This window comes from Acomys minous (genome assembly GCF_964271855.1).
Source record: "Acomys minous genome assembly, chromosome: 2".
Classification (NCBI taxonomy): Eukaryota; Metazoa; Chordata; class Mammalia; order Rodentia; family Muridae; genus Acomys; species Acomys minous.
In genome coordinates this window covers 133,676,351-133,692,076 of record NC_140484.1, presented here as the reverse complement: position 1 = coordinate 133,692,076, position 15,726 = coordinate 133,676,351, and the positions used below count along the sequence as shown (strand labels likewise).

The window sequence follows — 15,726 nt, the reverse complement described above, 5'->3', positions numbered from 1 at the left end:
TTTCCTGTGCAACTCCCCACACCTGAGGAGGGAGGGAGGGGGTGTGACTCAGTGGGATAAAGGCAGCTGTTATATTTGAATGATTATATAAGCCAGGGGGGGAAGGAAGGCAGCTGCAACGTGATTGCATAGAGGCCAGGAGACAAGTCAAGTCTAGGTCAGAAGGCAGGAGTCTCCTCGTGGACTCTGTGCATCCTACTCTGTACAGCAAAGGCAACTTTTCACAGGACCAGGAACCAGTCTCTGCCTTGCGGGGCTGCAAAGTGTGCTCTAGGTCTTAGGTCTAGGCATGTGAGGAAGGCGCTACACTCCCACCCCGCTGAAAACTAGCTCTAAGGTTTCCTGGATACCCTAAACCCGACCCTGACGAAGCTGCAGAACCCACCATGGGCCCTCTCCAGTAAGGAAGACAAGTAAGAAAAGAAAAATGCACCTGCTGGGATGGTTACCTTGTCCCGAGCCTGTTCTGCCTTTGCTAGGCCACTTCCTGGCCACCCTGGGTCTCCTAAGGGGGAAATGAGAGAACAGGCAAAGCCTCTGCTCAGGTGTCATTTGTTTTTCTCTTCTTCTTCTTCTTCTTCTTCTTCTTCTTCTTCTTCTTCTTCTTCTTCTTCTTCAGATTTATTTATTATTATGTTTACAGTGGTCTGTCTACATGTACACCTGCAGGCCAGAAGAGGACATCAGACCACATTACAGATGGTTGTGAGCCACCATGTGGTTGCTGGGAATTGAACTCAGGACCTCTGGAAGAGCAGTCAGTGCGGTGCTCTTAACCTCTGAGCCATCTCTCTAGCCCCCTCAGGTGTCATTTGTATTCTTATCACTGGCCAGGCTGAGGGCTGGTTGGAGGTATCACAGGTAGCCCAAATTCACATTAAACTCGCCTCTCTGGCCTAAGGAAACAGACATGGGTGGAGGATCACAAAGGCAAGAGAGAGGACAGGACTTATAGCGGACCCTGGGCGAGGCCGAGTGCAGTGTGGGTGTTCACAGTATCAGCCCTGCAGTGTCCAGGTAGAAAGAGAGCCTTAGAGTCCTGGAGCCTGTAGTGCAGACTGAGTCAAGGAGGGCTAGAGCTGGAGCAGGTTGCAGGAGGCTTCAATAACTAGTACTGGGCACCACCACTGGGCACAAGGCTCACCACCATCATGCCTCTGGTGGCTCTATGTGCACCCCCCCAACCCCAAGGAGAAGGCTGTGCCCACCCAGACTGCGTTGCCATGACGCTCCCTGGTCTCCATGGTGCCAGGCACATAGCCCTCCCCTCATCAAGAGGAGGACTGAAGGGGACAGGAGCTGAGGAGATGCCTGGATCAGTCCTTGGAGTTCCCCAGCTTGAACCTTGAGAGACAAAGCAGAGGAGAATGGCAGTTTCCACTTCAGAGTCAAAAGAGTGACAGAAAAGGGATTTACGAAGAGAAGACAGACAAGACTGCAGGGAAGTGGCAGAGGGGGAAGGGAGGGCAGAATGGAAAGAGGGAGGGCACACTCCAGTCACCAGGCAGAGTGCCTCCTAGCTGACAAGGGGTGGGAGGCACAGTCCGGCCCAGCTCTTTGGTCTGTGGGTGGTGGTGGGCGGACAGAACAGAGGAGGAGGTGGGGGAGCATAAGAGGGGGAGGAGCAGCAGCAGGAGGGAGAACAATTTTCCTAGAGAGCTTTGTGTGGGGGTGTTCCTCCACGTGCTGTGTGTGTGTGTGTGTGTGTGTGTGTGTGTGTGTGTGTGTGTGTGTTGCACTTGCTGTCTTGCAGTTCTGGCAGAGCAAGATGAGGTGTGCAGGCACGTGTGTGCAGAGCATGAGTGTGTGCATGTGGCCTATGTGCGCCTGTGTCACTGTGTCTCCAGGGTGATAAATACAGCCGTAGGAACTGTAACCAGGGCAGAGAAAGTGTGGAAATTTCCACAGGCTGAAAGTAGCATAGAAGAGAGACCGTGCCGGGGCCAGTTCCCTGGTTGGCTAGCTGGGTACAAATCCTCCCCATATTTTCATAGATTGTGGACATTGGGAAGAATAATCCGAAGGCATTTCCTGACAGGACAGGCAGCTTTGTGTGTGTGTGAGAGGGGAATTGTGTCTGTGTGCATTGGCATGTGGGGGCCCCATGTACAGAAACAGTCACGCAGCCCCAAAGCAAGGTCTGGGTCATTCAGGTCACTTAGTGGCAGAACAGATACTGTTGATCCTAAGGGGCCCATTAGACAGGGATGTGATCATGTCTCCTGGGTAGAGCTAAGACTTGACAGTCAGGGTGTGGAGGAGAAGCCCTGAGGTGGGGGTACTGAGGGTGTAAGGCTCTGGGGTGTCCATGGCTAGGCTCCAGCTACAGCAGGCCATTTGCAGGTCATATGCACTTGCCTGGGCTCAACACCACTCCCTCCTTTGGCTAGGCCTGTCCTCAGCGTCCCTTCTCCTCCTGCCTTCCAGACTCGTGCTCTCCCGAACCCTCTTTGATCAGCATCCTCTTGCCTCAAGGGTTTCCTCCTCCCTGACACCACTTACTCATCTGCAAAGCTCTGCACACAGCAGGTGTTCAGCAAGTGCCTGGTGAATGAGAGCTGAACCCAGTTAAGTATTCAGTAAGTGCTGGCGGGACCTCTCCAGCTCTCGACCGACCTGGATGTCACAAAGAGGTCCCCGCAGGCAGCAGGTATCTGGGAAGACTACCAAGAGACATGGCTAGCAAGCACTTCACTTACCTGCTCGCTCAGTGTTCCCGGGAACCTGTGAGAGGGACAGTGAGGACACAGCAGATCAGAGACCTAAGCCACTGTCAGTGCCACACAGACTGTAAAGGGTGTCTGCCTACACACCCATGCTTTCCAAAAACATAACGTGGGTGGGCAGCAACCAGAGCAAGGGGGCAGGGAAGACAAGCCGGGTCCCTGCAGCCCCAGGGTTCCGGGGCAGCACAGTGGAAGCAGGGTCCAGCTCTTCTCTCCCCTACCGGGGGCACCCAGGGCTCTCTGGAGCCAAGGGCTCCTCGCTCCCTATTGCTGGTATCATGCAGAGCGGAAGGGCTCAACTCAAAGAGCCAGAAGAGAGAAAGAGATCTTCCAGGCTGCTCCTGCCTCATCTCCTGCCTTCCCACTTTTCTCTCAACACTCCATCTGCAATACCCTCGGTCCCCAGGCTCTGGCCTACTGCAGCCTTCTCTCTTCTCCTTCCCACCGTCCAATCCTATCCCCAACCATACTCCAGGAAGACTTCCTCCCTCCAGCCAACCCTAATGCTAGGCTCCTCCCACCCCAAGCAAACTCAAGTAACATGTGCAGACTTCCCTTCTGGCATTGACTCGGTTTAGGGATCCTTGTGACAACAGAGCCTCCTGCCTTGGTCCCCCAGCACTGTGGTCATAGGGATTTTTCATGAAGGTTGAGTCTCTCAGTCCTGTAGGGTTGCAACCTCATCCCAAGGGAAAGCATTCTACAGTGACACAGACAGTGTTGGCTACTGGCCTCTTCTCAGGGAGCACTCCCTACTGGCTTCTTCTCAGGGAGCACTCCCTACTGGCCTCTTCTCAGGGAGCACTCCCTACTGGCCTCTCCTCAGGGAGCACTCCCTACTGGCCTCTCCTCAGGGAGCACTCCCTACTGGCTTCTTCTCAGGGAGCACTCCCTACTGGCCTCTTCTCAGGGAGCACTCCCTACTGGCCTCTCCTCAGGGAGCACTCCCTACTGGCCTCTCCTCAGGGAGCACTCCCTACTGGCCTCTTCTCAGAGAGCACTCCCTACTGGCCTCTTCTCAGAGAGCACTCCCTACTGGCCTCTTCTCAGGGAGCACTCCCTACTGGCCTCTCCTCAGGGAGCACTCCCTACTGGCCTCTCCTCAGAGAGCACTCATGAGAGAGAAAAACAGTGCTGGAAACAGGAGAAGCATTGTGGAGACTCTAACGTCAGGCAGTAGGAATCTTTCTTTAGATTCAGATTCAAGGTCTCAAAGCAGAGAGCAAAGAGCATGGGCTCAGACTTACAGTAGGCATTCAGCAGGCTTTGAATGAAGGGCCTGTACCTCCCCTCATGCCCTAGAGCCCAGGATGCCAAAGTAAAGCACCATCTTACAACACATCACCAATTCTTAGCCAAAGGCAGGGATGAGTGCCCCAGGTGGCAGCAGAACAAAGCCAGAGCCGGATGTGTGTGTGTGTGTGTGTGTGTGTGTGTGTGTGTGTGTGTGTGTGTGTGTGTGTGTGTGTTGGAGGTGTTACAGACCCTGTTCAAAATTACAACTATGAATGGTCCATGACTGCCCCCTAGTGGCTGACTGCAGCCCCTCCAGCTAGTCCCTAAACCAGAGTAATGACAGTGTCTGCCCAGCAGAGGGCACCTCTAGTTGCAACCTGTTCCTGAGCCTCTGGGGTTGGTGGATAGTAGATCAAATCCAGGGAGGAATTCCAAGTGATCTTGGGCATATAAATCCTCTTGCCCTGATCTTCTTGGCGGGGATGATAGAACGGCCTGGAGCAGCTCCCTGAGAACAAAGTACTGGGGACCTTAGGGCAGTCAGGAGGGCTCAAGGATCTTGGGCTGTCTCGGGACAAACATCCCACTCCTTCCTGGCAAGTGAGACAAGGGATCCATGCCCAGGTGTGCAAAGACCCGCAGCATCTGGGTCCTCATTGAGGGGGATCACAAACATCCCATGTGGCCCAGCTGTGCCCAGTTCTGCTCAGGCCCTTTCAAGGCTAGGGGCAAAACACCAGCAGGTGTGCTCACTAGGCCTCTGAGATAGGGTTGCAATGAGGCTCTAGAGAGAGAAGGCAGAAGGCTTGGCTCTTTTCAGGGAGTCTCCAGTCTGCCTCGGCTTTTTCTTTTTCTTTTGTTGTTGTTGTTGTTGTTGTTGTTGTTGTTGGTTGGTTGGTTTTCGTGACAGGGTCTTTCTGTGTAGCCTTGGCTGTCCTGGACTCGCTTTGTAGACCAAGCTGTCCTCGAACTCAAAGCGATCCGCCTGCCTCTGCCTCTCGAGTGCTGGGATTAAAGGCGTGCGCCACCACGCCCCGACCTCCAGTTGCCTCCTCTGCAGGTCAGCACTGCCCTTTGTCTTGAGAGGCAAGCTCCACTCTGGAAGAGTAAAGCCTGGGGCCTGGGCTGAAGGCCCTTTCCTAATCCACCAAAGCGGCTGTGAGTTGTGACCTTATGTCCCCAGCAGAGGGCTTTGAGGAGCTGTGCTGGGTCACTAACATACAGATCTAGGCCTTTGCTCAGACTAGCTGGGGTCTGCCTTGTCCTGAATCAGGAATTTCATAGCCTGGCTGCACAGTGGCACAAGAGGCGCAGGGCAGGGCCAGGCCTCTGCCAGGCCAGGAGCGAGTAAATAGCTCAGTGACCACGCAGAGGGCAGAACTCAGGCTTCTGGCGTCAAAGCAGCAGTACTTGCCTCTGCCTCTCAGCTTCACAACCAACTGTACCCTTAGCCCAGGACACCAACCCCCCCCCCCCCAGACAACCGCAGGCCTCAGCACCATAGGGTAAAATATACAGATATATTTATATTATCAAAAAGTATCCAAAGTGGAGAAGAGGTGACAGACAGCCACAGTCTGGGCCTCCCTGCTAGCACAGGCCACTAGAGGGTGGACATCCCCAAGTCCAGCTCTCATCTTGTAGAAGCTTCTTCCCATGAGCTCCCTCTCAGACCCCGCCGGCCTCCAAGAGCTCTTTCAGAGTATCAGCCTGTGGGGATGGGGTGGGCTCCCTGCGCCCAAGCCCGTAAGACTCTCCTGCACAGCTCCTGATTTCTGTCCATCTCTCCAATCCCACAAATTCAAGGAGAGTGACCCTGGGCAAGCAAGCCAGGTCAGGAGCATTGCATGTCTGGAGAGCAGGGAAGGGACCCCCTCCTGGGAAAACCCCACTGCTGGGCCATTCCTGCCCAGCCAAGGAGCCCGTGCTGCAGTCAGGATGTGGGCATGGTTTCCCCGTGTGTCCTGCTGGCTCACACCAAGCACACAGAGCACGAGGGTGTCTGGACGGGAAGGCTTCTTGGTGGCGGTCACAGGCTCCCAGAGCCAGAATGACTCCTATGCTCAGACATGACGGAGGAGCTGTAGGGAGCACAGAAGGCCGGAGCCCGTTAGTGTTTTGTGCAAGTAAAAGGAAGCAGGGAGCTATGAAGTAGTTGCAGAAATGTCAGCAGCTGGGGTTCCCAGGGACAGACAGAGGTGGGGGATGGGGGGTGGGGGGCAGAAACCTAGGGAAGGGGCCTAGACAGTCTCTGAGAGAAATTAGTGAAGGCAGGAACCCAGCCAGGTCCCCCACCCAGCCTTGCCCACAGGCAGAGCCACTTACAGAAAGGGGGTCGGCAGTGAAGGCTGCCACGCTCCGGCGCATTTCATTTTCGCTACCCCGCAGAGGGATGAGTGATACACTGCCCATCCGGACCTCAGGCACTGCCCGGGACACTCGAGAGGGCTCTGAGGGCCACACCAGGCCATCATGCTGGGGGGAACAACCAGGAAAGGAGTGCTAAGGTCTGGGCCACACCTCAGCTTTCAGGCTCAGCTCCAGATCCGCCCACCCCTTCTCAGAAAAGCCTCCGGCTAGGAACTGAGCTGACGCCCTCAGCTTTGATCAAGGCTGATATGAGAAGCAGCTGTTTGCAGATGAATGACCATATTCCAGCACAACCCGGCCAACTGGATTACTCAACGACTCCCCATCTCTGGACCCACAAACCTCCCTAAGAACACAGCATCAAGAAAACTCTAGAAGGCACTGTCTGGGCCTCCTCTTCTCAACAACCAAGAAGTACAGAATCCACCCTGTTTCCATCTATGTCTTCCTATACCAGGAAGCTCAGAGTTAAAAAGAATGTAACTGCAGGAAAGATCGCAGCCCAGAGCCTTGGTGGTTTTGACTCCTTTCTCCCTAAATAGTTTTGCACTCTCTACTGAACATCTGTTCTAACTCATCTGTTTCAAGTCTAAGCGGCCTCTGGCTTTGTTCTGGCTCAGGGGTGGTCACCCAGCCCCTGCAGCACGTCTTCTCCATGGGTGTGGCCCTTCAGGCTCTGTTCCCTGCACACAGGGGCCGAGGGAGCCAAGACAGCCCCCTCAGGCTCAATCCTACACACCAGTTTTAACTCACTTGAAACTCAAAAGTCTAGTTGAGCTTCCTGAGTCCGGTCTCAAGGTCTTAGCATGTGCCCTTGACCCCACTGCAGGGCCAGCCTCTGCCATTCCTGGCTTCTCCTCTACCAAGTGCTGAACGTGGTGGCGTGAAGGAGAATGACACCCATAGGCTTATAGATTTAAATACTTAGTCCCCAGTTGGTGGAACTGTTTGGGAAGGATTGGGAGGTGGGGCCTTGTTGGAGGAGGCGTGTCACTGGGTGAGAGGCTTTCAAGTTCCTGTCACTCCCAATTCTCTCTCCCCCCTCTGTCCTCCCTTCTCCCTCCCTTCCATTCCCTTGCATATGGACAAGGTACGAGCTCTCAGCTACTGCTCCGGCACCATGGCTGCCTGACTGCCGCCATGCTCCCCAGCACGATGATTGTGGACCCCAACTCTGTGGAACCACGAGCCCCCAAATCAAATGCTTTCTTTTATAAGCAGCCTTCTTTTCCTTTTTCACCCCCCCCCCCCCCAGGCCTCTGGATCCGCTGTCTCCTCTGCCTGGGAACCACTCCCCTCCAGGTGAACTTCCCTGTGCTCTCTCAGAGATTTAATTCCTGTGACACCCTCTCCCTGCTGCTCTCCCATTCTCTGCGACAGAGCCTGTTAAGGAGTCCGTCCGTCCCCCTCCCCCGCACCCCCCCCCCCCCCCCCCCCGCATCTGATACCTGCACAGAGAGGAAGGTGGCAAACCACTCCCGGAGTTCCAGCTGAGTGTCACAGCAGAGGTACCTGCAGAAGGCATAGGTCAGGCTGCTGCAGACGGCCTAGCAGATTGAGCATTTTGCCAGCCCTGTCTCCCCATAGGCCAGAGAGCTAGGCAGAGAGGGGGGCCCCTCAATCCTGATCCTGTCCGTCTCCCTCGGCCCAGGCCTTAGAACGGGGGTGGGGGGGGTGGGGGGTGGAGGGTCCTGGCTCACCACTGTTGTTTCTCGTGCTTCTCTGTCTCGTGCACCACCGTGAGTCCCCAGCTGCAAGGGAGAGCCAGGGAAGGTGTCACTTGACACTTGCCAAGACTTGTGGGGCAGAGCCCACAAGCCTGGGCAGAGTAGAGGCAAAGCCAAGGTTTTCCCCCTTAGTGCAGCACAGAGGCCAGTGTCCCTTCTTCTCTCCCCATCCCAACCCTCGGCCTGAGCTGGTGATGATATGTGTACTTAGCATGCCTGAGATATTGCGTTCTACCCTCAGCACCAAAAACAAAAAACAAAAAACAAAAACACTGCCCAACTGTACCCATGTCTGCCCAAGCCCACACAAGAACCAGAGTCAGCCAGGCACAGCCAACAGATGAGGGGAAAGTTTAAAAATCACATCACGTGACCGCAGTGCCTAATAGCCATAGTGGCATGCACTGCTTTTCAACTTACTAAAACGTACTCAGGGTTGGAAGACTGCTTGATAAGAGTACTTGCTCTGCAAGTATGGGGACCTGAGTTTGAATCCCTAGCAACCACATAAAAAGCTGGGTGTTGAATGTGGGTGCCTGAAACCCCAGCACTGGGGGGTCGGGCAGAGACAGGCAAGTGGGTCCCAAGAGCTTCATTGAGACTTTGTCTCAAGAGGATAAAGCAGGGAGCGGTAGAAGAAGACACCCCAAGTCTTGCTATGGCCTCCACATGAACATGGACAAGTGTATTCATCTAGACACTCACTATCATGCCACACAGACACACAGACACACACAGACACACACAGACACACACAGACACACAGACACAGACACACAGACAAACAGACACACACAGACACACAGACACACACACACACACACAGACACAGACACACAGACAAACAGACACACACAGACACACACACACACAGACACAGACACACATAGACACACACACACACAGGCACACACACACACACACCCTCAGCACTGGTGGCAAGACTCCAACCCAGACTAGTGATTCTCAAACATGAACAAGGACTGTTACCTGAACAGCCTGAGGCAACACTGAGCCCTAAGTCCTACTCACTGAACCCAAAACTCAGGAGGCCCAGGGAGATACCTGGAAAAAAAATCTGTGCTTCTATGGTATGTCCAGGTGATGCTGCTGGCCAAGAGGACCCCCCAACTACAAAACTATTACACTATCCCCTATAAAACCACAAACCCCATCTGTGCCTTCCCGTTAGTTCTGAGACCCCCGCAGGTCCTGCCATAGGCCTGGTACCTCAGCCCTGGCTTACCAAGTAGGCGGCCGCAGCTTCTTCTTTACACCCAGGTAGACTTTGAGGCTCTTGACAGGCCACTCCTTCTCAGGCCGATGACTCTGGGGGGGGGGGGCAGGGGGCAGGGGGACACTTCCATCAGTCAGGAGGGTACAGTCAGGAGTAGGTCGTCTGCCTCCAGCCCCCATCCCCCAGCCCTAGCACCTAGACATCTGGAACAGGGCTCCTCCTCCCTGTTGATTGACCAGCCAAAGACGCTGCTCTCTGCGGTAGCATCAGACAGTCAACCCTCAGTCCCCAGCTGGAAGGTGCAGGGCAATGAATCCCAGCCCCCGCTGCTGGTCAAACTAGAGACTCAACTTGCAGCGTAGGCCTGACTCTCTCTGGGTGCCACCCTCCACAACGCACGGAGGAGGCAGGTCCAGGTTGTGTGAGAGCCTTGGTTGCCCACAGGGGTCTGCATTTGTCTCAGTCATCACTCTGAGCCTCTCTGGCCCATGGAGGCTCCGGGGTTGACGGTGTGAACAGAAGCTTGGGGACCAGCAATCACTAGCGTTTCAGCCCCATCAGAAGTTCAATGACTCAAGCTGAAGCTTAATGGCTGTTCTGTTTGATAGGCCAGAGGGAGAAATTCCCAATGGTCTAAGACAGGAAGCGAGAGACCCATATACCAGGGTGGGGAACCAGACTATTAGCACACTTGCCTGGCCCTCACCTCTGCATATATGGGTCTGGGCTTGGAAGGAGCAGGCTGGCTCGAAGGCAGAGGGGGTAGGAGCAATGACCCTCAAGGAAGAGGCTGCTTCCTCCTGTTCTGGGAGCCATTTGCTTAGCACCCTCCCCTTACCAGGCACCCCTGGAGCCAGCAGGGCACCAGGAAGGACGGTAGGGGAGGGAGGTGTATTTACAACTGCAAGTGGGGCTTCAAAACAGAGCTATCTCCGCCATGGTCCCCACCATTGCTCCCAGCCATCCTAGGCATGGCTCCTCAGCAGGACAAGAGGGGATGACCTATCTCAGAACAAGAGGTTCCTTCTTTGTCACCTCAGGGATATGGGCCAGAGACTGTGTAATGATCTAAGTCCTGATGAAGAAGCCCCAGCTCCTCTATAGAGAGCACACCTCAGCCAACAATCACAACATGTCCCAAATAGCCTGGGACACTGGCCACAGGTGTGAGAATCAAGACGTGGGATGAACAATAAAGCTAAGGTGGCTATGGGGGAAAACAAGATATGGGCGGGACATGGCATGGGCGGGGGGGGGGGGGGGGGGGGGAAGAAGATCCGCCCACCAAGAGGCAGAGGCAGGGCCGAGGCACTGAAGAAGTCAGAAGAAAGACTGGGAGGTAAGACAGGATGCATGCTGGGACAAGAGAAGCTCTTGTAAGGGCAGAGGGGAGGGGGTGGGGCATCTGGAAGAAGATGGGAGGCGAAGAATCTGAACAAGGAGAATAAAATGTATGCTCATGGTACGTCATGCTGGTACTATGATTTTTCTAGAATATGCCTCTCTCATGTACTCCAGGGTCTTAAACAGCAGGAGGTCTTGGGATGGAGACTGACTGGCCACAGAACCCTCTTGGTATGAGACTATCCTAATTTCAAACATTCTTTCCTGTGGCTCCAAAGACCAAGTGATGTCAGAATCGCCAACACTCCAGTGGCACGGAGGCGCTGGAGTGAGGACAGCTTTGCCTGCTAACGTTTGACAGCCTCCTCGCTGCACCCTGGAGCTCTAAACTGCAAGGACAAAAGCCGGAAGCACAGACCCTAACCCTAACCTTAGGCCTAGTCTGCCCCCAAGCAAAGTAGCCTTGGGCGAGTCCCTTAGCCTCTTCTCACCCTAGAAAAAGATGACTTCCTGCTCTCAGTAGAGTAGAGACAAAGCCCATCAGACTTTCTCTCCTCTCCATGCCAAGAGGTCAGCAGATGCCTTTTGGGGTGCACACACAGATGGCCTCACCCTGCTCTACAAGACTAAGGAAGCACCTCCAGGAGGACCGGAGGAGATAATACTCTGGAGCCCTGTGGGCTGATTGCAGGGGTGAACAGGATCAGAGTGACGGAGAGACCCACACAGAGAAGACGTGGAGGTTCCTGCCAGGAATCCGGGCAGCAGTAACAGAGGGTACAGCGGGCAAAGAAACGGAGATGAAGATGCTGTTCCGTCTGACCCTCCATGGCAGCCAGATCTGTCCAGATTGTGTGTAAGGGGCAAGAAAGGGCTGGAATCACTGAACGACCTCAAGCTAGAACTGTGCTTGGCATCACGCCTCCGCTGCTCTTCTGCATAACCATCTGCATGCACTCTGCATGTCCTGGGGCAAAGGTGGTACCCACAGCGCACCACAGAAGGTGATTCTCGCCTGAACCTGAGCCCCAGGCAACCTCCAGACAGAAGTTACAGGCTGAGCAACCCTAAGACGAGAGTGGAGCGGCTCTCATGGGTGGCAAAGGAAACCTGGGCCACCAGCTAGGGAGACTGGGAAAGCACAGCCATCCCCGATAAAGAATGTGTCACAGCCTCTTGTCCTAGCTTAGCATCTCAGGGTCAACAGGGTCAGGGGCATCCAGACAGCCCCAGCACTTGAAGTTGGGAAGGTGAGGAGTTCTGAGTAACAGCAGATAAAACAGTCCTAACGCACCCTGGGGTCCCTAATACTGGCTCCAAAACTACTTCTCTGAGTACTATGGAAAAGTCTAGTATCATTCCAACAAGGTATACTATCGAGGAAAAGTTCCTGGTTTGGGGTTGGGGTGAAGGTGGTGACTTGGTAAGAAGACGGGGAACCATGCCTGCAGAGAACTGGGAGCCCGGCCTGCGTCCTCAAGCTCTAAGCTGCTCGCCTGGCCCCAGGTGGTGTAAGGCAGCTGGCAGCTGGCAGCTGGCCCACAGCTACTCACGGTCTCAGGGGCCCCGCTCCACGGCCTCTGGCTCTGTTTGATAGAGGAGCAGGGTTATGGAGAGACATCGTCCCAGTCTAAAGCCAGGACAGATTATGTGGTGGTATGAAGTGCGAGGTGGGGGGGGGGGGGGGATGGAAGGGCATCTGCGTACGGAAGGATGGGGTGCCAAGGAGTCTGGTCTAGGAGAACACCTGGCTTGTGGGTAGGTAGAGCAGACCAGGAGGGCTGGGTTCTAGGGGCAAAGCAGGCCTGGGCACAGCTCCCGAATGTCGTCATGGAGCAAACATATTCTCAGAGGGAAACCGCGGTGGTGTCAATCACTCACTATAAGGCCTCACGGGGACAGAGGCTTTCAGGGGCTACTCAGGGTCACAGCAGGAGACTACGCCACTATCATCAGCCACTGTGCTGCCAAGACCCTAAGACAGGGATCTCTCTCTCTTGCAAGCCAACGGGGCCATGTTTGTGTCTGAGTGTCTGAGTGTCTGAGCACATATGGGATACAAGCGTCCACCACAGAGCTTACCCGGACCTCCTTGTAGAGCCGCAGGCAGCTGCTGTTGAGAATGAAGTAGCGATCGTGGAAGCCGCCCGAGGGCAGACCCAGACCCAGGAGGCTGCGGTCTTCCCGGAACTTCATCATGCCATGCTTGGTGTCACCCACACGGCTGGCTAGGGAAGGACTGGAGTGGGCACGGGCCATACCACCCCACCTTCCTGACCCCAACACCCCACTTCATGTCCCAGACTCCATGGATGCCAGCTCCCCTCAACTAGCCTCCTCCACCTGAACTGTTTGGTCCTGGTGCCACCAGGTCCGACCCTGCTTCTAAATGGACATAGCCATCCCTACATCCCCTATGGGTACCACTTACCCAAGTACAACAGCATGGCCTCCATGGACTGGTACTTCTTCACCACCAGGTGGCTGTCTATGCCCAGCCCATGCACAATGGGCAGTACCTTCTCCGCAAAGTGCAACGGCCGCTCTGTGAAGAGGCCACACCACTGTCACCCAGTCCCCACAGCCTAACACCACCAAGGGCAAGCACATGGACACATGCCACCTACACAGCATCATGGCACACCATCCTTATGATCATCCCTTCCCATAGCCAGCTTCCGGCATGTCACATCTAGTTATAACCAAAACCAAGCCTGTACTGTCACCCATGTGTCCCCAAGAAGCTGCCCCTGCTCAGAAATACTCTGGTTCCTTCCATCCTCACGGGTCAAATCTAGTGTGTCCCTCTGCACTGTCCCACCGGTCTGGCTTCCACTTAGATTAAGATCAGGACCTTCAAGTGGCCTCCAGCATGTACTCTAACTTCCTGTCACAGCTCTCCCGGTCTAGCAGCAAACAGCGTTTTCTCAAAGCTCTGTCACTAACCCACCGATGGCTCTGTATTACCACCAGGCCCCAGAGTGGCTGACTCCACGTCCAACCCCACCCTGGGTTTCCTCAGCTCTTGGAAGGCCCAGCCCAGTCCGTGTTGGAGGTTTTCTTGTTTCCGGGAGTGCTCGTGCCATCTTCACCAAGTAGCCCTTCCTCCTCCTCACAGCAGGCTCAGGGACCTCAAAACCATCAGCCTTGTCATAGGCTCTGCTGACCGCCTGGGCCTTTCCTTTAGAGCAGTTAGCTAACACCGTGGCAGTTGTCTATTTCTTGGAGTGATCTTGGTATTAACATCTCCAGCCCTTACCAGCCTGACCCCTGTGAGCAAAGAGACCACTGCCCGGTTCCTCGGCCTAGCACTTGCCACTCAACAAAAACAGCTGGCGCTTACGTCAGCCACACACTCCCAACTCTCATTCCAACCCCGCCCCCTTCACCATAAAAGCTTCAGTTAGCCCACTCACCATCACAGCCACCTGCTTGTACGATCACTACCCCCCATCTTCTTTACCCGAATAACATCACCCTATAATCCTATAATCCACCTGGGAAAGCTTTCCTGTCCGCTATCAGCCCTATTAGTATCATTACCCAGGCCTACTAGCTATCTGTCACCCCCAGCACAGAGAGCACAATTTTCATCAGTGTGCCGGCAGAAAGTGCCATCCAAAACCTCTGGCTCCTGAACTACAGAGGGCAGGATGAATGAAGGCTGGGCTAAAGGCCCTCCATGGCCACTCACCTGCCTCCTCCTTCTCGTTGACCTCAAAGCAAGTCCAGTAGTCCTTTTCCCTGATGCTCACATTGCGGCGGTCGAGGATCTCCAGGGCAAGTTCCTCTGCTGTCATGGATGCTGGGATCTGCCCAGACCCAGGAAAGGACCAGTCAGCCCCCCAAATGCATCAGCAGCTTCTGTTTGGCCACAACTTCCTGTAACTCAGTCCCCAAACCCACTCCTCGTTGGGTCCTCTGAACCCCGAGATGCAAACAGGTCTATCTTTGGGGATCCTCATACACCTCACAGTGGCCACCTGTGCCTGTGCCTGACCCTAGCCCAGCCTGGCTCAGCAGCACACACCTTGACATGCTGTTCCATCTCCACCTTCTTCTCCTCCAAGTACACAGTGCAGATGAAGTCGCCGGCATGCTGCAGGAGAGACAGGGCTCAGCTAGGGGTCTGGAGAGCAGTGCTAGCAGCCAGCCCAAGCCTACCCAAACCCTGGCCTGCACCTGGGTCCCACTGGCAGTGCCGGCCACTCGCATCTTCACAATGGCTGTGACTTCCTCCCTTTGCTTCCTCAGCTCCTCCTCGTCCACCTGGGAAGGGCCAGATGGTCACTGCCCAGCCTCACCCCCCTCACTGCCCCTTCTCCCTAGCCCCCAATCCCAGCTGGGACGCACACTGAACACCACCACGTAGTGGTTGATGAGGTCTTCCACCACCTTGCCAGCCTTGTAGTCCTGCCCATCGGTCTGGAAGAGCGTGGGCCCGAACACGATAGCCAGGTTGTGTGTGTTCATTTGGTTTGTGTCTGAGAAGCACTGTACACTGGAAAGAGGACAAAGGGCGATCTTGAACTGGGGAGCCTGGCCCAGAGCTCCTCCTACCCATCTTTCCAACTCCCCACAGGCACAAGACTGGCCAAGGGACTGAGGTCAAAGAAGACAGGGTGGACCATAATTAAGGAGTGAAAGGGACGCACATTTCAGGTCCTGACAAGATGTAGGACTGGGAAGTGAGGGGATCTGGCCTCAGCAACCTGGCCTAAAGCTAACAAATGCTACACACACACACACACACACACACACACACACACACACACACACACACACACAGGGCAGTCACTGGGTGGTCCTCAGGCCCATTGGATTCCCAGGACAGGGCAGTCAGCCAGGGTAGGAGTAAAAGAACCTTCCCCACCCATCCCCCCAAAGCCTCACACTGACACAGCCCCTCACCAGTACAGATGGCTGATGAGGGCCTTCACAGTGGCCCGGTTGACAGGGGGCAGATGCACCAAGAGCTCTCGGTACCTGGAGATCTTTTGCTCCTCATCCTCGATCTCTGGGTGGGGGGAGATGGAGCAGGTTAGAACCTGATCACTAATAGCCCCCCCTCCCCCATTCCAGCCAC

General features: G+C 55.0%; 1 protein-coding gene across 7 annotated transcripts in view; it reads right to left on the bottom strand.

Annotated features, from left to right (window-relative positions):
* Window positions 1–5,463: 5,463 nt before the first annotated feature.
* Window positions 5,464–15,726, bottom strand: part of ARAP1 (ArfGAP with RhoGAP domain, ankyrin repeat and PH domain 1) — a 63,669-nt gene continuing 53,406 nt past the window's right edge. For 6 of the 7 annotated variants that reach the window (XM_084772938.1, XM_084772939.1, XM_084772941.1 and 3 more), the window contains 13 exons: window positions 15,552–15,657; window positions 14,994–15,141; window positions 14,823–14,909; window positions 14,671–14,739; window positions 14,335–14,452; window positions 13,072–13,185; window positions 12,723–12,868; window positions 12,194–12,226; window positions 9,306–9,388; window positions 8,033–8,083; window positions 7,781–7,844; window positions 6,288–6,437; window positions 5,464–6,043 (listed from right to left, as the gene is read on the bottom strand). In XM_084772938.1, coding sequence (XP_084629064.1) covers window positions 6,026–6,043; window positions 6,288–6,437; window positions 7,781–7,844; window positions 8,033–8,083; window positions 9,306–9,388; window positions 12,194–12,226; window positions 12,723–12,868; window positions 13,072–13,185; window positions 14,335–14,452; window positions 14,671–14,739; window positions 14,823–14,909; window positions 14,994–15,141; window positions 15,552–15,657 — 1,187 coding nt within the window. In that variant the 3' untranslated portion in view covers window positions 5,464–6,025. The remainder of the gene's footprint in view (window positions 6,044–6,287; window positions 6,438–7,780; window positions 7,845–8,032; window positions 8,084–9,305; window positions 9,389–12,193; window positions 12,227–12,722; window positions 12,869–13,071; window positions 13,186–14,334; window positions 14,453–14,670; window positions 14,740–14,822; window positions 14,910–14,993; window positions 15,142–15,551; window positions 15,658–15,726) is intronic. The other variant, XM_084772937.1, reaches the window with a different exon arrangement.